The sequence below is a fragment of the Myxocyprinus asiaticus genome, chromosome 10 (genome assembly GCF_019703515.2).
Source record: "Myxocyprinus asiaticus isolate MX2 ecotype Aquarium Trade chromosome 10, UBuf_Myxa_2, whole genome shotgun sequence".
NCBI lineage: Eukaryota > Metazoa > Chordata > Actinopteri > Cypriniformes > Catostomidae > Myxocyprinus > Myxocyprinus asiaticus.
Genome location: NC_059353.1, coordinates 50,466,658 through 50,489,896, shown reverse-complemented (window position 1 = coordinate 50,489,896; position 23,239 = coordinate 50,466,658). Strand labels below are relative to the sequence as shown.

Here is a 23,239-nt window from a genome sequence, read left to right as displayed (position 1 = left end):
CGATGGTTAGCCTATGTGGGATAGTGGTGTGCCGTAGAATTTTTTAGTCGTAAAAACTGTGCCGTGGCAGAAAAAAGGTTGGGAAACACTGGTTTAATGGATAATGGAAAATGCCGTCCAGACCGCTAGAGGGCGCCACTTGCTTACACAATGCTGACTGAAACACTGATTGCAGTCTATTTTTAAACGCAGCCTTTCAAGCTTTTGTAATCGCGCAAGACGATATTGCGATTTCAGTTTTAACTCAATCAATCATGTAGCCTTAATGGATACCATACCAATGTCAATTTGGTCAAAAATTGGCAGATAAATATCGGCGGCCGATACATCGGTGCATGCGTTTACTTGCACAGCAATGCACTGATAACTACCAATAATCAGCTTATTAAGAAAAATCTGACAGTGCAAGAAATCTGTATTTACATGAGATTAGAAATCATCAGGTTATTCTCTGCTTTTGACGTCAAAACCTCAACAGTTCTGCGCACAACACTTGCGCACACTGGATAAGCCGGTAACAACGCTGGTAATGGTGTTTACATGCCAAGTAAATCAGTGGAATGGGCAAAAATCTATGTTTGCCAATCCGTTTTAGCTTGAAACATTTATGACCTTACCTTGATAAAAAATAAATTAAAAAAAAGTTTCAGCCGTTTTTATGACCACAAAAAGTCAGTGCGTGTAAACACATTTAACAAAATGTTAAATTCAATAACAGATGACAAAAAAGGTGCATTATCAACTCAAATCTAATGCATTGTTATTACTACTAGGAATGGATCAAAATGGTTGTATAGTCAACTTACCGACTAGCCGATTAGTAAATTTGACTAGTTTGTCTCTATTTTTTGTTACACTATTAAAATGTTCAGCAGCGATGGTTTAAAGGGTTCATGACATGAGGAATACAATTTGTACACATACAGCTGTCCATTTAAGCGATGCCATTGAATGTCCAATACAACAAAGGCTGTTATCGCTGTTATGGTGAGTGAGACGTCTCGAGGATCATGTGGCAACACAGAGACGAAAGCTAATGAAAGCCACCCGGCGAGTTGCCAGAGGAGAACTATTCCTGCCCCTCCTCATACCACACGCATGGACATTCGGACACGTACACACACACACACACACACACACACACTTCCAAAAATCTGTTTGTGTATTTGTAAAGTTGTGTATATGTTGTTTAAATGTCATGTTGGAATTCCAATTATTTGATTTAAATTTATGTCCGTCTTTTATGTAAAAATACATTTTGCATAATTAATTTCTTTGGTTTGTTTATTCTCTTATAATTACTATAATGACAATCAAACTGTTTAAAATGTGTATTTTCTTTTGTAACAGGTGGTTTTTAGTTTAGTTAGAGCTGTCCTGGGCAAATTATTTAATTTTGACATGCTAAACCTGCGCCTGGATTACAGCAAAAGTGTATGTGTTGTGAATCTGTAAACTTGTTTATTAACACAAAATAAATTTGATCTGTATTCTTCTGACTTTTTGTTTGTGCTTACACTTTTTGCACTGTTTTTTTCATGTCATGAACAGCAAAACAGTTTGATCGCATAGAATCAGTCGGTATGTGTAAAAATAAACAATTGCAAAAGTTTAAATGACTGTGAATTACATTTATGCAAAGCATTCAAATATTGCAAATCTTTTTTTTTTACGCTTGCAACTTGATTAAGACCTTTACAAAACATTCTGTGCACATGCAATTTTTTTTAAATCTTACTCCAAGCATGCAAATCTTTTAGGTACTAATTTATAGGGTTGCAATTTGTCTGATATTTTGATAATCAACTAATCTGACGATTATTATAACGATTAATCGACTACTCTTCTATTATTACAGCAATTAATCGACAGCTTTTAAATGACATTTCAGCTTGTGCCTTGGGTTAAGAGGTTATTTTGTACAGAGTTTCCCCAATACCAAATATGTAAATCTCCTATATGCATCAAATGATCTGTGATGTTGATTCATTATGTTAGATTTCACTACCTGATGCAGCATGAGTCAGTACTCTGTCTGTTCTGAATCTTATTCAACTGACTCATCTGAAACATTCAAAGTACAAGACACACAAATCACAATTTCCCTAGCAGGAAGTGAACGCCAACCAAACAAGACCATTTTGACTAAATGCCAAACCAGACAAGCAACAATCAATATTTTCCTGTTCATTTTGAATGCAATGTCTTTCTCATGCAAAGAAGCTGCTGCTGTTAAATGATTTATTAACCAGAATTTTTCCATATAACCAGCAGGGACTAATTCTGATCTGTCAAGATATGTTGATTATTGTGCTTGCATTTGGTTGCATGAATTCATCTAGTCAAATGATCTAGTCAAATATTTGTGGTTAACATGCTCTAATCTTGTCCTCTGTAAAGCATGTGTGCACTATAGCCTTTCTCTTACCTGACTAATGAAATTCAAAGCTGCACAGTTCTAGGTATTCATGTCCAAAGCACAAATGTTGAATAAATAGACTGGAAAAATTTAAACAACAATCTTAATTATCTACAAACTTTTGCACAAGTTCCGAAATACCGATATTTGAAATCGTTGACCAGTATTTTATTAGTATACAGATTTATTCACCATTCAAATATGGTTTTACTACAAACTAATTAAAATAAAATAATTATTATAATTGTTGTTATTACTCCATTTTTGTAACGTTAGGTACTTAGAGTTGAAGAGAGGAAATGCAGGAGTAAATATTTAAATCCTTTAATAACAATCGCTGGAGTGGAACAAACAATAAAGCTAAACATGCTAACATAACACAACGTAACACTTCAAGGACTGACAATGGATGAACAAAACAGGAGGGTATTTATAGAGACAAGGGCAGATGATGGAATGGAGGACAGGTGAGGATGATAGGGAACAGATGGAAGTGATGAGGGCTGTGAATTCTGGGAAATGTAGTATGGGGACAAACTTCAAAATAAGAGTCCTTGGAAAACATGAATTTTATTGTCGTGTTTAATTAAACATATTGCATCCTCATCATCAGGGTTGTGAGGGTTACTTTTAAAATGTATTCCACTACAGATTACAGAATACATGCTGTAAAATGTAATTTGTAACATATTCCATTAGATTACTCAAGGTCAGAAACGTATCCTTAATACTTTGGATTACTTCTTCAGCACTGGTAGATTTTTTTCACTTGTTTTGACTATAAAAAAATTTTGCCAGTACAGTAAGACTGAAGAAGACAAAATAAAAAAGCCTAAATATCTTATGCAGTGTTGTTTCTAAAACAAGATATAGCAAATTGATCTTGTTTTAAGGATTTTTATATATTTTTACAGAAAAACAATAGAAAAAAAATATCATCAAAAATAAGATTTTTTGCCCTAATATCAAACGAGTCTGTGTTTGTAGCTTGCTAGCCTGCTTAGCATTGCTTATTCTTGCTTATTCATGTTCATCATTTTATCTGTGTATTTTACCGCGTGCACCAGTTTCTCTCGTTTTTTTCTTTTCTTTTTTCCGCTTGTCTACATCTCTGCATGCATTTGTTTTGTCCTCTTTGTTTTACACAGATTATTGCATCAATCTCAACCATTTGCTGATTAGGAACCACATTGAACCACATCGATCTCAAACCCTCGGCGCTCAAGAACAACCATAACAACAACAACAACAACAAACAACTGTGGTAAGTCATGGCATCCGCTCATGTTATTTCTTCCTGCATTGCATGCCACATGTTTACTATAGCTTCTTCCATCAGTGAGGGATTCACATGTGATAAATGTAAGGAATTTGTCAGGCTGACAGACATGCATCTGAATGCTAGTGGAGGTCAGTGAGAAAGAGAAGCTGGAAGATACTGTTTTGGATGCAGGTAGTACAGCGAGCAACACACACACTTTGGTTCTGGCTCTAGAGCCCCTGCAGCAGGGCGTTTGGGTGATGTCTCGGTGGCATACTCACTCAGCAAAGTGACACCACTCTCCCATTCCTGTTAGGGCTTCCAATCGATTCTCCCCACTCAGTGATGCACCCACTGAGAATCATGTTGAAAGAGCCTTCATAATTGGTGATTCAATTGTAAGGAATGTGGAAATAGAGACTCCAGCCACCATTGTTAAATGCATTTCTGGGGCTCGAGCATCTGACATCATATCAAATTTACAAGTTGGCTAATGCAAAACGTAGATTTTCTGTTCCTTTAAAGCTGCTTTGAAATGATGTGTGTTGTGAAAAGTGCTATACAAATAAAATTGACTTGACTAGAAATAGCATTTTAGCTTAGCATAAAGCTAAATGTTCGCATGACAAATTACACAATGATTATTTCTATTTCTGCTGCTCCAAACTTACTCCAAACGTACTTCTCTGTCTGCTCATATGACAGCGGTGTGCAGTCCATATAAGCTGTGAATGCTCTGCATACTCAGAGAATAAATGCGGGGATTTGCAAATTAATATTAACATTAATACACATTTCCTTGCCATTTGAGGTGCAACATAAAGATTATTTACATAATAAAATGTTGGAAATATGTATGTCTCTGTCCTCAAATTATTCCATTGCCAAATGACGGTAGTTTTGGCGCCTACACTCTATCGGTATGAATGTTCTGCATTCTGATTGGTTGGTTGGCATGTGGGCGATTTCATGCGCTAGAAAATCTGTACCCGAATTGCTTCCCCAAATGGAAAAACAGTGTAGCGTTGCCAGATATCGATTACAGAAAATCACCTAAATGCAGTTGAACTAACTGCCAAACTAACTCAACTAAATCAAATGATGAAAAGTAAATCATAACTGTATATTTTCATGCATTTCTCAAACAAAAATTTTTTTGTAAATCCACTGAAAACATATTCCCCCACATTTTTTGACATACACAAAGTACAGATTATCTGGCAACATGGATTAAAAACGAAGTTAATGTAAACGTTACGTTAGACACATTACGTACCATAACATGATGATGCTTTAAGCAGAAGTTGGCATTTATTTCTAACAGTGCCATCTATTACTGTGTCAGTAGAGAGAACATTTTCGCCAACACAATGCTACTGTACAACAGCGCTTTTGATGCCCATTGGAAAGAGGATGCTGCACCAACTGAAGACATCTGACAGCTTCTACAAAAAGGTCATAGCAGAGTTCATAACGAAGGATTGAAGGATGAATTTTATCTTCAAAAAAGGTAGGAAAATGGGCATACTTTTAAATCTACACCTGTCATGGATGAGTTTGTCCTAAGGCGATGCGTTGAGCCTTTATACCGTAAACTGCCTGCGTTTGGTTACGTCATGGATGCGTTGGGACTGTATACTGTTTACCGGCTGAATTTGGTAACTTGTCATGGAAAGTCATGGAAACTTGGGATGTTACAGCATACCCGGTTGAAAACATGCAACAACTAATCGATAAAATCGCTAAATATCGATAATGATGGATATGTTGGATATTTGCGGCAAGCACGGAGAAGCTCCGTCAGTGACGTCACTTTACAGTCCAGTGAAAAATGTGTTGCATGATGAAACTCGTTTGAAAAACAATGGAGACAAGTTGAAGCGGGAAAAAACATGACCCAAGATGCCCATCGCATGACAGCACATTATAAACACTTCATAGATGATCATTATAAGCATAGAGTTTATATTGGAGTGGTTGCTGCATCAGGTGAGTTGAAAGAGGGCTTGTGCTGTTTCATACGCTTAAGACTTATTCCTCACCAGAGCATAACTTACATTTTACTGCTATTTTCTGTGTTTTGTAATGTATACATATTATTGTGGTGATGTGGGCGTGGCCGAGCGACGTCTGTGGAGAGCGAAGCCTGAAGAGGAAGAACGGTAAGGATTGACACCTGTGGGAAATTATCTCTAACAGCTGTTTTGTGTTGCAATGAGAGCTGGAGAGGGATAAAAGAGGCAATCCAGACCGCCAGAGGGGAGGGAGATGCACGAAGCTGAGTGTGCCCGTCGCATTGTTGAAAAGCAATGCTGTTGTGTGTGTGTGTGTGTGTGTGTGTGTGTGTGTGTGTGTGTGTGTTTATTTATCATGCTGAAAAGCAAACCACATGATGTTACACTGAAAATTGTAATTAAAAGAAACTTAAGTGGATTGTTTACCCGGCTCCCGCTTCCTCCTTCCCAAGAAAGACAGAGGTCTGTTACAGTAATGAATTCAAAATCAGGCGCGTATTTCCATTTCGCAAAACCATTTGTTTTTACCACAAGCGAGTCTCCATTAAACTTTACCGAGTGCACGCATCCACGTCATTCAAACCGATTACAATGCAGCAAGGGAGCGCAATCATTTTGATGAAAACTGTACAAAATTATACCACGATTTCAGTTTCAATGTAATCAATTATGCAGCTTTCATGGATGTCACAATGTCTCGGAAGTCCAAGTGTGCCGGCTTTTAAAATGTTTTAGATGGTTTCTTCTGATCATGTAAGCACATGTAATATAATGAGCTTATGATGTCTATACACAAAATCTAGGATGACACTTTTCAGCGTGAGAGCGAATCTAATGATTGTACTATATAAACAGTATGCTGAATATAATGTATAAAAATGCTAACAGTCCTGATATTTGATAGTCCTGATAATGCCAAATGTAATGTCTAATTTCACCAGCAAATTTATACTATGGCAAACATGATGATTTTACTGGATAAGCATACACTACCATAGTTTAGAAACATGTAATGAGTGACTATGCTTTTTCAAAACTTACAATATGAATTTTAATTAATTAAAATGTATGTAATCGGTAACATAATTATATCTTTTTTAGCTGGGAAGAATTATTATTATTTTTATTCTGATTTTTTTGTCCCACTCCATCCCTGATGGATCATTTTACTCTTTAATGAATAGTACTTGAATGAATTTGTTAAGGTTTACAAGTAAAGGAACTGTTTTACATACACTACCGGTCAAAAGTTTTGAAACACTTGACTGAAATGTTTCTCATGATCTTAAAAATCTTTTGATCTGAAGGCATATGATTAAATGTTTAAAATTAGTTTTGCAGACAAAAATATAATTGTGCCACCATATTAATTTATTTCATTATAAATCTAAAATTTAATAAAAAAAAAAGTTTTTGAAATTGATGACTTGGACCAAATAATAAAGAAAAGCAGCCAATAAGTGCCCAACATAGATGGGAACTCCTTCAATACTGTTTAAAAAGCATCCCAGGGTGATACCTCAAGAAGTTGGTTGAGAAAATGTCAAGAGTACATGTCTGCAAATTCTAGACAAAGGGTGACTACTTTGAAGATGCTAAAATATAACACAGTTTTGATTTATTTTGGATTTTGTTTAGTCACAACACAATTCCCATAGTTCCATTTATGTTATTCCATAGTTTTAATGACTTTACTATTATTCTAAAATGTGAAGAAAAAATTATAATAAAGAATAAGTGTTTCAAAACTTTTGACTGGTAGTGTATGTCCTGAAAGAAATAATAATAATAATAATAATAATAATAAATTAAAACTGAACTTTTCATGATTCGGGCTTTGTTCAAAGTTTTGTGAGAGTATAGAATCGTGTAGTAGAATTCAGTAATGTAAATCGAACCAAATATTCTTTATAATTTAATTTAAAAAAAATATCAAATTTTAATAAAATACAGGAAATAAAAAATTCGGTTTTTAATCCGATTAATCGATTAATAAAAATAAATAAAAAAATCATCAAAGATTAATCGATTATCAAAATAACCAATAGTTGCAGCCCTAAATGCAAAAAATGACAATAAAATGCAAAGTAATCTCTTCAGTAATCAAAATACTTTTTGAATGTAACTGTATTCTAATTACTAACGTTTTAAATTGTAACCTTTTTAACTTTTTTTAATTCTAACTAGGTAAATTAAGGAAATATTAATTTTTCATATTATATTTTATAATTACTTTTTTATCATATTGGTCACATATATACTGTATATATTTATATCACAGACATTTTTAGTCACATAGCACAAAACTTAGTGGCATTTGCAAGCATTTTAGAGTAAAAGACCGATCTTAGGTATAAAAAAAATAGATATCGAGATCGTTTAAATGAAGATTGTGATGCATCAGAAAAATTAAAAAATTTAACTCTTGTTAAAAAACATCTTAAACCAGCCAAAACTGGTTTGCTGGTCATGCAGATGTGGTTTGTCCAAAAAGCTTCTAAAACCAGCAAACCAGACCATCTTAGGCTGATGTTTTTTGTTTGTTTTTTTTCTTCAGAAGGAAGGATTTGGAAGAGTCAATTACATTTTTGTAATAAACAGAAGACTTGTGAGTAAAACACTCTATTAAATGTCTTCATTAGAAGTGCAGTCAAAAATGCCACCAGTTGCTGTTTCACAGAGATAAAAAACAGGATGTGATTCTAAACACGTTTCTAGAAGTCACATGACAAAAACGTTGGTCATCCGAATCTTCAACACACCCACACACTGTCTGTCAGGATTGATGGCAGATTAATCACTGCTCAGTGTTGAATGTGCGATTCAACAAACACTGCTGAAGAGTTCAGGTGTGGGTAACTTCCACATTAGTTACTAGTCTCGCACAAATAAACCTTCCAGCATCATTTCCACTATGACTCTGTGACAGTAACTTAAATATATCAGATCTTCTGAAAGCCCTGGGCAGTTAACATTGTTTCAATGTTTGTTCTATTTTAAGACTAAGAATCAGTGAGCATGACAAAATTTGACCAATCACAGCAAGATTGGGAGAAGGAAAATATGCTGCCTTCAAGTTAAGACAGAATGATTGTATTTACAAGACTGAGTGGCACTTCCTCAGATAAAATGTTTTAATTTTTGATTCATGCCTTTTTTGAAAAAGATAAACAAATGATGATAAAAGCCAAAATATTAAATGCCATGGATCAATATTTACTGAGGTGATCGTAAAAAAAATAAGTGGTTGTAAATTTTTTTTTTTTTTAAATGACACCTTTGGTATTCGCGGTCAAAATTGACAGACCATTGAAAATTAATGGGAAAGACGAAAAAAAAAAGAGCAATTTTTTTTTTATCTGTCAAACACAATAAATAAATCAGCCACAATGCAGAAAAAAACAGACAGAAATTACAGAGTGAGACTCTAAAACATCCACCCACCCACACACAAACACACATGAAAATTAACTGGTGAGACTATAACACAGAGCCTTTTTTTTTTTTTACATTTGTCAAAAAAAAAAAACAAAAAATCACAATGCTAAACACAAACACTCAGAAATGAAGGGAAGAGATGATAACACACAATGCAGAACAAACACACACACAAACATGTCTGCAATTTTTTTTTTTAATATATAAAGTTTGAAATTGCAAAATGTTTACTCAGATTCTTCTGTTTTATATTCTAATTGAATTTTAAGAATTATGCAGTTCATTTCTGTTTCTTGATGTTCATTTTCTTGACATTATTATGCATTTACTTTGAGTTATACAATTTTTATGTTTGAAATAAATCATTGGTAGAAACATTTTTATTCTGTGTCTTCTCTTTGTAACACCATGGTCAGGTTTGATTGCACACATAATGACATAAACTGCAAAAACTGACACTTCAAATCAATTTAAAATGCTACACATTGACAAATAATAATTTGATTATGTCTAAATATATATCCAAATCTTGTGAGAAAATGTAAAATTAGTTTACAAGTCATCAGACTATACAGTAGGTGACTACAGACATATACTGTCTGTTACTGGCATGACGTGGTTTTCAAGTCGTTATTTATATTTTGTTCACCAGATGGCAGAAATCTGCCTCCAATTTATGTCACATTCTCATATTTTCTTCATGTTTCAACTTGTAGTGTAGGTTCTGAATTGTATTATTTATTTTTTATCAAAAATGTGCTTATTTGTTTATGCAAATGAATAATAAATTTTATAAGATCAAAATAGCATAAAATCCCAAAAGAAATGCATAATTTTATTGTTCTTACATCAAGGAAGAAATTTGTTTTATAATTTTCATCATTTAAAAAAAAAAAGGGTTACACATCAAATCCTTCCGGTCAAAAATGACTGCGAATACCAAAGGCAGGTGCCAAATTTCAATACCATAGGAGGGTTAAAATGGTTAAAAAAAAAAAAAAAAAAAAATCATATTGTGTTTAAAATAATTACTAATAAAAAATCACCCTGACACCTTGAAGTTAGTTCTGAGAAAAGCTTTAGCATTGTTTGTTTGCAATGCAATCCAATGCAAAAAATATTTTTAGCTTAAAAAATTACATAAGCAGAATAAAATGTTTTCAGAGAAATCTAAACAAATTTGATAGGGTTTTGCTTAAAACAAGAAAAAAGAAAATTGAACTTGATTTCCTTTGAATCAAGATTTTTTTTTAATTTTTTAATTTTATTTTTTTTTACCATTGGCAAAGAGTTTTTTTCTTGTTATAAGCATAAACGTCACAAAATTTAGTTAAGATTTCTCTGCAAACAAGACAAAATATCAAAATATATTTTTGCACTAAAAATGATTTTTTTTCCCTGTGTACCTTAAGATTTAGCCATGTCACTGTCTTTTTAGTGTTTCACCCAAAGATTATCTGGCCACCACACAAAACATTTTCCTGGATGTGCCACATGTCGCAGTAAGCAACACACATTGCTACAAAACATTTGCGTATCTGATAACACTATTTCCAAACTGTAACTAATTACCTGGTTTCAGATAACATCAAGAAAACATTGCCATAACAACATTAAAGCATAAATTATTACACACCAGAGTAGCAGTAAAGATGCACTGATGCACTGGAGTGAAGAAGTCGCATCTCAGCCAAGCAAGCAGACAGACCCAATGTGAAGCTTTTTGCCCAAAATATCCAGCATACGACGCATTAGTGTTATTTCATGTTCCATTCTTACATAAGTTGGCCGATTCTAAAGCAACCCTGTCCGATGCACCCCCACATTGTGTGACAAGCTCCTCCCTCCCTTGATAGGGTAGCTAATTAGAAAAACAAAACAAAGACAAGCTGTTTTCAGAGATGCAGCAAAGCAGTCATAGATAGCCGTCTGGTGTATGTGTAAGTAAACCAACAGGTTAAAAATAGTGAAGAGAGAACTCAAGAACGCACTCTGTGGGTTGTTAACACAGGACACATTCTTGCATTAAAAACAGCTAGACTGCAACGTAATTTAACATAAATGTCTGTCTAGCAGTTAACATACAGTACATCAAAAACTCTAGCGCAAATGGAATGCAAGAATGCATCTTGTGTGAACCACCCCATAAGGACCGTTCAGAGCGAACGCGTTATGCACAAAAAAAAAACAAGATAAAGTGCAACAAATAAAACAGAATTCAGGTGTCGAGACCGTTTTTTTCCCCCAGTCAAGTTCTTTTTAAAGTGGCACTGGTGTTCCAGCGCAGGATGCTGAAAAAAGTGAAACGGAAAACAGCGTGGATGGACACAAAAACTTGTTCCTGTGAAGGTCCCATTCCCTATCTGTCACTCACTTGACGTTGGTGTCGATGTAGTGACACTAGGGGTCACTCTTGGGAGCCCGAAACACCTCTGGTCTTTGATAAAAGGCCAATGAAAATTGGCGAGTGGTATTTGCATGCCACTCCCCCGGACATACGGGTATAAAGGAGCTGGTATGCAACCACTCATTCAGATTTTCTCTTCGGAGCCGAACGGTCATGCTCACTGAGCTGAATAGTACTGTTCATTCACCTCTGCTGGATCTGATGGCGCATTTCAGCGGCTTCTCCCTCCTCTGCACTGGTGCACTGCAGAGAACGCCACTGGGCGCTTCGGCAGAAAAACTAGAGAGTATATTTTCTGAAAGAGCATTTTTCCCCTCTAAAAGAGTATATTTCTCTAAAAGAGCACACACACGGAACGTCTGGACACGTCTTTCTAAAGATGCCTTTCCGATTGTGTGTTATTCCTGGTTGCGGTCATTATCTCTCAACTTCGGATGGTCATGATCGCTGTCTTTCATGTCTGGGCGCGACCCACACGGAGGCAGCGTTTGTGAATGGTTCATGTTCTCACTGCGAGAACATGACCATGGCAACATTGCAGTCGCACCCCAGCGGCTCCCCGCCTCGGTCCTTCTACCTACGGGTATGAGGCCAGCGCGGCTAGCACTGGGGGCGATTTGGGGACCCCAATGGGATCGTCTCCGCCGGGTATCCCCCCGCGGACCTCCCATTACCCAGCACGCTCGTCTGCCCCAATCGGGCTTCCGGATGAGTTCGCCGGCTCGTCGCACGGCGAGTCTGGCTTCTTGTTCGGAGCTCGCGAAGATGATGAGCTCTCGAGCGCAGCATCGGAGAGCGGGCTTGTCCAGTCGGACACAGAAGCCTCAGCTGGGCTTCCCCCTTCATGGACGATCGCCCAGTCACAGGCCGATGCCGAAATGACGGACATGCTTTCCCGGGTGGCCGCGAGTGTCGGGCTAGAGTGGAACCCTCCGCTCTCCCCTGAACCCTCACAGCTTGATGACTGGTTTCTGGGCTCGCGGCGCCGCTCAAAACAGCCGCGCCCCGCTCCAGTGCCATTCTTCCCGGAAGTGCATGAGGAGCTGACGAAGTCGTGGGAGGCACCTTTCACTGCCCGGCCCCGACTCCGCAGTTCCCCTGCTCTCACTACCCTCGATGGCGGGGTGGCCAAGGGCTATACGGTGATTCCCCCGGTGGATAAGGCGCTCACGGTGTACTTATGCCTGCAGAGCGCCGCCACCTGGCGTGGACGCCCTAAGCTCCCGTCCAAGCCCTGTAGGCTCATGTCATCCCTGACGGCTAAAGCCTACAGTGCTGCTGGACAAGCCACCTCTGCCCTGCACGCCATGGCTCTCCTGCAGGTCCACCAAGCCAAGGCGCTGAAAGAACTGCACGAGGGTAATTCCGCCCCAGATTTGATGCAGGAACTGCGCTCGGCGACCGACCTCGCCATCCGGGTGACGAAGGTCACGGCACGGTCTCTCGGGCGGACGATGGCCACACTAGTGGTCCAGGAGCGCCACCTGTGGCTCAACCTGGTCGAGATGGGCGAGGCCGAAAAGACACGGTTCCTTGCTGCACCCATTTCCCAGGTGGGCCTATTCGGCGACACCTTTGAGGACTTTGCCCAGCAGTTCTTGACGGTGAAGCAGCAGACGGAGGCAATCTGGCACATCCTGCCCCGGCGCGGCTCAAGATCCCGCACCCCGTCTGCTCATCGCCAAGGGCATCCCCCTGCGGTGACTGCACCGGCTCCGCCGCAGCCCGCCCCTTCGACCCGGCCCCGGCGTGGAGCCCACCGCAGGAAGCCGACGCCACCCGTCTCACAGCCGGCGCTGAAGAACCCATGGAGGTCCTCGAAGCGCCCCTGAGACGGGCAACCCAGGGACGAGGGAACCCACTCACGTGGAGCTGGTAGGAAGACCACTCCATCCCCCGGTGGAGGGCCGGGAGGAAAATCTTTTGTTGCCTTTTTGTTTGATTTCGCTGCACGCCCAAGTGGCTGCGGTACCCAACAGTTCAACAAAAGAGGGGCTTCCTTCCTCCCTGGGTCACATACCCGGTGTGTACGGTTGTCACCACGACTACCGTCCATGGGCTTTTTCTTGCAGGATTGGCGCTCCAGTGGTGCCCTGTGGCACACAGCTGCCCCCGATATGGCAGCCTCCACGGGTTACGAGGACAGGCCTCTTCCTCCCCCGTCCCAGGCTGTTCCGGAGGTGGTCACAAGGAGCCAGGTAAGTGCTTCTCAGGGGCGGGGCACCCTCTGGCACCCGCACCCAGACCTCTGGAATCTCCATGTCTGGTCCCTGGACGGGACGCGGAAGACCTAAGTGGTCTACCACCCACGGTGGTAGACACGATCACTCAGGCTAGGGCCCCCTCTACGAGGCGTCTGTATGCCTTTAAGTGGCGTCTATTCCCTAAGTGGTGTTCTTCCCAACACCAAGACCCCCAGAGATGCACAGTCGGATCAGTGCTTTCCTTCCTGCAGGAGAGGCTGGAAGGGAGGCTGTCCCCCTTCATCTTGAAGGTGTACATTGCCGTCATAGCAGCACACCACGACACAGTTGACGGTAAGTCCTTAGGGAAGCACGACCTGATCATCAGGTTCCTAAGAGGCGCTAGGAGGCTGAATCCCTCCAGACTGCGCCTCGTTCCCTCATGGGATCTCTCCATAGTTCTTCAGGGTCTACAGAGAGCCCCCTTTGAGCCTTTGCAGTCAGCCGAGCTTAAGGCACTCTCCTTGAAGACTGCCCTCCTGACTGCGCTCACTTCCATCAAGAGGGTAGGTGACCTGCAAGCGTTCTCTGTCAGCGAAACGTTCCTGGAGTTCGGTCCGGGTTATTCTCACGTGATCCTGAGACCCCTACCGGGCTATGTGCCCAAGGTTCCCACAACCCCTTTTAGGGACCAGGTGGTGAACCTGCAAGCGCTGCCCCAGGAGGAGGCAGACCCAGCCCTGTCATTGCTGTGTCCTGTGCGTGCTTTACGTATCTATTTGGATCGCACGCAGAGCTTTAGAGTCTCTGAGCAGCTCTTTGTCTGCTTTGGTGCACAGCGGAAAGGAAGCGCTGTCTCCAAGCAGAGGATCGCCCACTGGCTCGTTGACGCCATAACTATGGCATATCTCGCCCAAAACATGCCGCTCCCGGTAGGGCTATGAGCCCATTCTACCCGTGGTGTAGCAGCTTCTTGGGCCCTGGCCAGAGGTGCCTCTCTAACAGACATTTGCAGAGCAGTGGGCTGGGCAACACCCAACACTTTTGCAAGGTTCTACAACCTCCGGGTGGAACCGGTTTCATCCCAGGTAGTGGCACGCAACACAAGGGGATAAGCCCGGGATAGCTGGCCGGGTGTATCGCTTGCACATAGCGCCTTCCACCTCCTTTTGAGCTGAAGACGTGCGCCTGATGGAGGGAACGACACATTGTGTCCCTCCTGCCACAATGCTGAACTACCCGCTGAAATGGCCGGACCTTATATCGGCTCCTCAGCATAAAACCTGAATGAGTGGTTGCATACCAGCTCTTTTTATACCCGTATGTCCGGGGGAGTGGCATGCAAATACCACTCGCCAATTTTCATTGGCCTTTTATCAAAGACCAGAGGTGTCTCGGGCTCCCAAGAGTGACCCCTAGTGTCACTACATCGACACCAACATCTCATTCCCTCCATCATGGAACGGAGGTTACGCCAGTAACCATGACGTTAAACGTTCTTGCATTCTTAAAAAACATGCTAGACAGAGCACAATGGAATTGAAAAGAAAACATCCGTCTAGCGCAAGTTTACATACAGTAGACCAACAATGAAGACCTAAAATTTAGTAGTGCAGATGGAACGCAAGAATGCATCTTGTGTGAAGCGCGCATTAGCACTCTAAGATGCAGGACGCTGAAAACACAAACACGGCGCACCAGTCAAAGACGTGCGAACGGCCCCTTGTTTGAACTTTCTAGCATTCTTAAACATGCATAGATGGAGTGCAATGGAATTGAAGAAAAAGCGCATATACTGCGCTTGGTCTGTGATCTGTTCAAGTTTCTCTTGTAAACAATGACGCACTTCCTGCCTCCTCCTCCACATGACGCGTGACCTTACCAATGAGCTTATGTCATCCCTCTCACGAGCGCGTAACAGAGATGTACGGAAGCGAACATTTGTAGTTAAAAATTTATAAGTATTGTTTTGTTTCTAAAAAATAATCAATCGTTTGGGTTCAGAAGAACTTTATTTGTCGACTGGAGTCGTGTGGATTATTTTGATGCACCCTAAATATGCATTTTGGACCGTCAAAAAATGGAGTACATTCACTTGCAATCTCCAAACTGCAAATGCAGGAACTGAGCTTAAACTTTGCGCTGAAAACAGACATGCTTTTGAAACGTCTTAGCGCTATGACTGTATTTCTCAGGAAAATAGCAAATAGTGCTATGCGCCACTTCATTAACATAAAACACACCCACAGTTTGCACGCATACACCCAAAGATAGCGCAAACACTCCTGCCCGCTTGCGCTTTCATGAAAATGAGATAAGACGGTGCGCACGGTCTCGAAAATAGAGCCCTTAATAGAGCGCATCAGTCTGGTTGCAGGTGCAGGTTCCACAGCTTGGGTTGGGGAAGCCAGATTGTGCCCTGCGCTTGAGAGAGGAGATCCCTCCTCAGTGGTATTTCCCATGGAGGGCCAACCAAAATCTCAATCATTTCTGGAAACCAGGACTGGTTGGGCCAATTCAGCGCAACCAATAATAATTTCCTTGTCCTCTCGGACTTTGCATATGACACAGTGAAGGAGGCACACCGGGGGAAACACGTATTTGCATTTCACAGGCCATTTGTGGGCCATTGCATCCACTGCTAGCGGAGCTTGGAACATGGAGTACCAGAGGGGACAGTGGGCATTCTCCGCGGAGGCAAATAGATCGATCTCTGCTTTGCCGAATATTTTCCAAATCCTCAGGACAGTCTGAGGATGAAGTCTCCATTCGCCTGGCATCGCCCCTTGACATGACAATAGGTCCGCATAATTCAGATGGCCTGGGACAGATGTCGCTCGCAGGGAGAGGAGATGACGCTCGCTCCACAACAGAAGGTGACGCATCAGTCTCATCATTGGTAGGGAACAAATTCCACCTTGGCCGTTTATGTACGCCACAACTGTCATGTTGTCTAAACGAATTAGAACATAATAATTCGTTATTTCGGACTGAAAGCCTTCATGGCTAGACAAAAAGCCAACAGCTCCAGGCGGTTGATGTGTAACGCCCTCTTCGCACCTGTTCAGGTGCCGAAAGCCAGGCATTCGTCACACACCACCCCCTAACCTGTGTTGGAAGTGTCCGTGGTCACCACTTTCCACCTGAAAATCTCCCCCAGCATGACGCCTTGCTGCTAGAAGGCAGGAGCTGTCCAAGGTGCTAGAGCAGCTAGGCAGCGGTGAGATACAGTGATGCGCATGTGCCCTTGGCGCCAAGCATGCCGTGGCACACGGCGCTTGAGCCAGCACTGAAGAGGTCTCGTGTGTAAGAGACCTAATGGAATGACAGCAGATGTCGCTGCCATAAGCACCAGTGCTTTTTGAAACAGCTTCAGTGGAAGTGTTTTCCCCAGTTTGAATCGAGACAGACACTAGTGAATGGCCTGAAAATGGTCGCTCACGGAGTCGAGACGCACTCCTAAAAATGAGATTTGTTGGCTGGGGGAGAGCGTGCTCTTCGCCCAGTTGACATTGAGGCCCAAGCTATTTAGATGTTGGAGCAATAAGTCCCGGTACTGGCATAATAGAGCCTCTGATTGGCCCAGTAATGACCAATCGTCAAGGTAGTTCAAAATGCACATACAGCTCAGTTTCAGAGGGGCGAGTACCACATCGATGCACTTTGTGAATGTGCAAGGAGCCAGGGACAATCCAAATGGCAGGACTTTGAGTTGATATGCAGTTCCCTCAAACGAGAATCTCAAAAACATCCTGTGATGTTGTACAATTTGAACATGAAAGTACATGTCTTTTAGATCTATCGACGCACCAGCGGCTCGGTAGCAACTTTTGCTGGCTCTGAGGCAGCAGGCGTGGAGTTTTTAGACAGAACGGGAGCGAGCCGGTTATAATGAAGTATTGCTCCATTTTGGCATAAAATGTCTCATAACCTGTGAGTGTTGCTGAGTCGTGAAGTAACGCTCAGCAAATCTATCCACAGAGCAGCTGAAAAGGCTGGCTGGAGACATCGGAGCATCAAATAGTGCGGCTTTTTCTGCATCATGCATTTCCGTGAGGGTCAGCCAGATGTGACGATCCAAAACTACCAGGTTGCCAACTGACTTGCCAATGACCCGTGCAGTGACGGGCTCGCCGAATGTCTCTGGATCGTAGCCTTGCTCATCCATTTGCTTGAGGAGCTTAGCCTGGAAAACTTGGAGCGCCACCATCACGTGGAGTGCTGAACCTGATTGGTCTGCTGCTGAGTATTCTTTTCCAGCCAGTGCGGAAGTCAGTCGACACAGCTTGGAAGGATGAACAGGGCATGATTTCCATGCCCTGCTACTTGCGGGCCAAGATGTGCCACTACCGCCTCTTCCACAGGGGGTAGTTGGGCATAACCTTTGTCTTCCCCGTGGTCCACTTTAGTGAGGAAATTGGAATCGCTGTGCAAGCGAGCTGAATAGGGGCACAGCAAGAGTTCATTATGAACTTCCAGGAAGAACAGGGCAGATCTGTGGAACACAGTCGCTTGCCGGCGTCTGGACTGCAAGAACCATTCATCAAGGCGAGATTTTTCAGGTTCCTCTGGAGGAGACCACTCGAGACCGAGCTCTTCGACCACCCTTGAAAGGACACAAAGCATCTCCTTGTCAGTAGTGCGTACATGCTCCTCGCCCTTGCTGGGTGAAGGGGCGGCAACGTCCTCCATTGACCACTCGCCAGATGCAGAAAGAGAAATAACATCATCATCCCCAGCATTAGAACCACCAAACGTGATGAGGTCATCACGCACATACTGTATCGACATAGACGCAGTATATGGAGATTGAGGGGATCGCTGGCCATGTGCCGACATGAGGTCCACCTCAAATTCATCCTGCTTGACCTCGAGGCCCCACCGTGCCTCCTCGTGTCATCCCTCAGGAGTCACAGAAGCGGCGGGTGGGAGGGTGCGGGAGGCTGAATCATCCCTCAGAGCAAGGGCGATTCACAAGCGAAGCGTCTTGAGACTCATGTTCTCACAGTGAGGGCAGTCTGTCTCCATGAGGCGTGGCCTAGACGGTGAATGCAGCTCTCATGCTGATCTGATGGCGTGATGTGTCACTTATGGAATGACATCTTTAAAAAGACATGAATATGTAAGCGGCTCTTTTAGTTATATACACATTGATCAGCCACAACATTAAAACCACCTGCCTAATATTGTGTAGGTCCCCCTCATGCCGCCAAAACAGCGCCAACCTGCATCTCAGAATAGCATTCAGAGATGATATTCTTCTCACCACAATTGTACAGAGCAGTTATCTGAGTTACCGTAGACTTTGTCAGTATGAACCAGTCTGGCCATTCTTTGTTGATCTCTCTTATCAACAAGGCATTTCCGTCCACAGAACTGCCTCTCACTGGATGTTTTTTGTTTTTGGCACCATTCGGAGTAAATTCTAGAGACTGTTGTGCATGAAAATCCCAGGAGATCAGCAGTTACAGAAATACTCAAACCAACCCATCTGGCACCAACAATCATCCCACGCTCCAAATCACTGAGATCACATTTTTTCCCCATTCTGATGGTTGATGTGTACATTAACTGAAGCTCCTGACCCATATCATGATTTTATGCAGTGCACTGCTGCCACACAATTGGCTGATTAGATAATCGCATGGATGAAGATTGGTGCCAGACGGGCTGGTTTTTCTGTAACTGCTGAGCTCCTGGGATTTTTATGCACAACTGTCTCTAGAATTTACTCAGAATGGTGCCAAACACACAGCAGCAGTTCTGTGGACGGAAATGCCTTGTTGATGAGAGAGGTCAACAGAGAATGGCCACACTGGTTCGAACTGACAAAGTCTATGGTAACTCAGATAACCGCTCTGTACAATTGTTGTGAGAAGAATAGGATTTCAGTATGCTATTCTGTCCAGCATTAATGGCCCCTAATGCACTATTTTTAGAAGCAGAAGGAACGCACTCAAGTTCTCATCAGTGCCCGCAGGATGAAAACAAAGCAAAAGCTCGTCTTCCTCTGTTAAAAACAAACCCTTCAAATGAAGCAGCTGTGGACTTACTTGTTACACTTAGTTTTTCTTCATCTTCAGATTTCCCTTGTGTCAGTAGAGGACTGAAAACCAGCATTTGCATCTTGTTCACGTTTGTCACTGCAGGACACTGATGCAGATTTCAGCATGCTAATGTGCATGCACTCTTTCAGCACTCCAAAAAGATCAAAGCTGCTCCCTGCTGCACGTCACTCTCACACTCGCATGTCTTTACTGCCTCGCTTACTTCATGCATGTGTTAAGAGCGCGCTGAGGCCAAGACTGCGTTGTGTGCACTGCGGCGAGAGGAGAGAATTAGTATTCAGATGGAAGAAGTGTGGAGAGTTACGGCAGAATCAACAGTCAAAGAGCAGCTTTGCGAACATCTGCAACAGGAGGAATCTTGCATACAGAGACACTTACTTGATGTAGCAGTCACGACCCTCTCTAGAGGAGGCCATATCCCAGCCATTGGGGGCTCCCTGGGATGGCACCCAGCTCCCTGGAGGTGGCAGGGGACAGCAGGAGGCTTTGGTCCTGTGGCTATAAGGGAAACACAGGAAAACACACGTCAAGAGATGCAAGCTGCGACAGAGCACTTTCCTGCATTGCTATTCGGAGGTGAATCTGAATCAGCCGCGCCACAACAAATATGTAAATATATTTTATGCGAGTTGAGAGCTTATGAATTGAGGGCGCCGCAAAATAATATATTAAAGGAACGTTCTGGGTTCAATACAAGTTAAACCAGTAAAACCATATGTTTTTAACGACTTCACTTCTCACCTCTGGAAAAGCAGTTCACAATATGGGCTAATGTGTTTATTAAACCGCAAAAGGCTATGATGTAATTACATTAGGGCTGTCGATTTATCACGTTAATTTAGTGTGATTAATTATAAAACATTAAAAAAATTTATGTAATTAATCATGTCCCCGGATCATAATAAGGAATATTCCTTCCATATAATCAAATCAAGCATTGAGTACCACCTGTTTTCTCCAGGGGGCAGTAAGCGAAACTCGCTGAATAGGCAACGCGCAGCTCAAACAGAGAACAAACCACGCTTACCGACAGCAGACAGCACAAGAGGAGAACACCTTCTTGCGTTCAAACATAGCTTGATGACGCATCACAACAGAGCTGCTCCAAAAGTGTCCATCTGACGCAGGTGTACATTGACATTCTAAAGCCGCTTATTGTATTGTCTTTTTTCATTCTTAACTTGTGTGCCTAAATAATGTAATGTATTTTAATTATCTGTATTTTATATATATATATATATATATATATATTGTTTATAATTATTTAAATATAATTATTTATAATTATTTAATAATTATATACTGAATTATTGTTATTTGAGGGGCTTTCTCAGCAAATATTTATGTATGCGATTAATTCTATTAATTAATCAGCATACCAGGTATTAATTTGATTAAAAATTGTAATCGATTGACAGCCCTAAATTGTATAAATAATGTAGGCTGCATGTGCTACGCACTTCACAGTGAATAAAGTGCCCTGTTCTTTGTCATTAATACACACAGAGCGCACATGATGTTAATGATGTGGCTAGTGTACTAGCAGCGGCTTCTCACATTCATTTACTGTTGAAGCTCATGCAAACCATAAATCTCAGCCTTTTATAGTTAATTCTGTTTCCCGTGATTCCATCCGTGTTTTCCACATATCTGGTAAACGCTGTGACGCTGGTAAATTACTGCACTAAAATCATGTTAACACAATATTGTGTACGTCTTGTGTCTATACTTTTGAAACAGTGAGTATTTTAACGTTTACAGATTGGCCCCATTGACTTCCATTGTTTTTTTTTTAAGAAAAGGGGGAACAAGTCGAAATAAATGTTTGTGGTAATCAACATTATGCCACAAATGCTGTCGACTGAGTTTAACTTGTACTGAACCTGGAAAATTGCTTTAACAATTAATAGCCAACACAGCTTTGTTGCATTGTTTTTGCTGACTGCATGCAAAAAATATACATTTTAATACACAATTTGCCAACATTTTGTTAGGCCAAATGTCTACATAACACATTTTAATCAAGTACTTTTTTTTTTCACTTAGACTGTTAGCTTTGCACATCCAACACAAGTTACCACATAAAGAGTGTTCAATTATGTCCCATTACTTACCCTTGGTCACATGGTATGAATGCATAAATATTTAAATTTGACTTTTTTTAATAGAGGCACCACCTGTGTTTTTTTGTTTATTTATTTTTTTAAATCTAGAATGTGCATTAGCTGGACTAGCCTGAAAAACGTAATTTTTTTTAGCTAATAAAGCACAATTGATGACATCACCATTGTTGACAGATTTTATTGCTTATTTGAAATAGGCTATTCAAATGTAATCTTGACAAACAGTTTTGGAGTCTTTCTATGTTTAAGTAAATACAAGCTGTATGTATGGAAAAATAGCTGCTTGGGAGCTTTACAAGATGACCGCCAATTGAACCGACTTGCTTTAACTATTTAAGCTCGGATGGGCCCGTGAGAAAAAGAATAATCATCAATATATGAATAACTACAGTCTTGACCAACACAAAATAGGTATCGTTTGAAAGCTTAGAAGCTCTACTTTACAATACATGTAGACATTATGACCAAAACTGAACAAGTGCTTTGAAATTTGCAGTCAAATCAGAAATGTTCCGTTTTGATAATTTATAAAACATTTTGCACTGTACATATTATTGCAATCAGTAAAAACATCAAACTGATCAAATAGTCATGTGTCATATGTTGCTGAAAAGCTATTAAAGAGTAAAATACAACCAGCCTATTTGTTTTACTCACAGACAAAAATATAGTGAGAAATAGCTAAGTATGTCTTTGACCATTATGTTAGTGTTGCTTATATGCTGCGTTTACGCTTATAACTTCAAGAAAAATAAATGTAACATAAAATGTCACATACCATTACTTAGAGGAGGTGATTATCTTTCAAACAAGCCCACACACAAGATAATCAGATGCATAGATCATTAGATATTCCACATGAAGCACAATGTTACATATGGCCACCAGGAGATGGCTCCAAATACATGGCACAGACTCAATGATGACTCAAATGACACAGAATGAAACTCATTCTGTGAAATCTCATTACTAAAATCATGTCTGCATGCTATGCAAACCTTTAGTCATTGTTGTGTTTGCATGTGTAATTAGTTCTTATGTACAATTATTATGTTTTATTTGTTTGGAGAGGCTTTTGGACACATGGAGATGTTTTTGGACACTATGATCAATTATATTTGTAATGCTATAACTTTTGATTGCTTTGTCGTATTAACACAAATTTTTTTCTCAGATACTGTTGACATGATTGGGAACAAAACAAAAGCAGTTTTTCTGAGCCACCTTATTTACACCCAGAGATATATAATGTCAAATCAGAAAAAGAAGAAAAAAGGTAAATTTTTGGCTTATTTTTTTATTATTTTATTTTCAGCAGTGTCTTT

General features: G+C 41.0%; 1 protein-coding gene across 2 annotated transcripts in view; it reads right to left on the bottom strand.

Moving 5' to 3' along the window:
* Window positions 1–23,239, bottom strand: part of LOC127446970 (FERM and PDZ domain-containing protein 4-like) — an 88,092-nt gene that overhangs the window by 35,926 nt on the left and 28,927 nt on the right. The window contains exon 2 of one of the 2 annotated variants that reach the window (XM_051708378.1): window positions 20,170–20,289. In XM_051708378.1, coding sequence (XP_051564338.1) covers window positions 20,170–20,289 — 120 coding nt within the window. Of the gene's footprint in view, window positions 1–10,769; window positions 10,913–20,169; window positions 20,290–23,239 lie in introns of those variants that run through there. The other variant, XM_051708379.1, reaches the window with a different exon arrangement.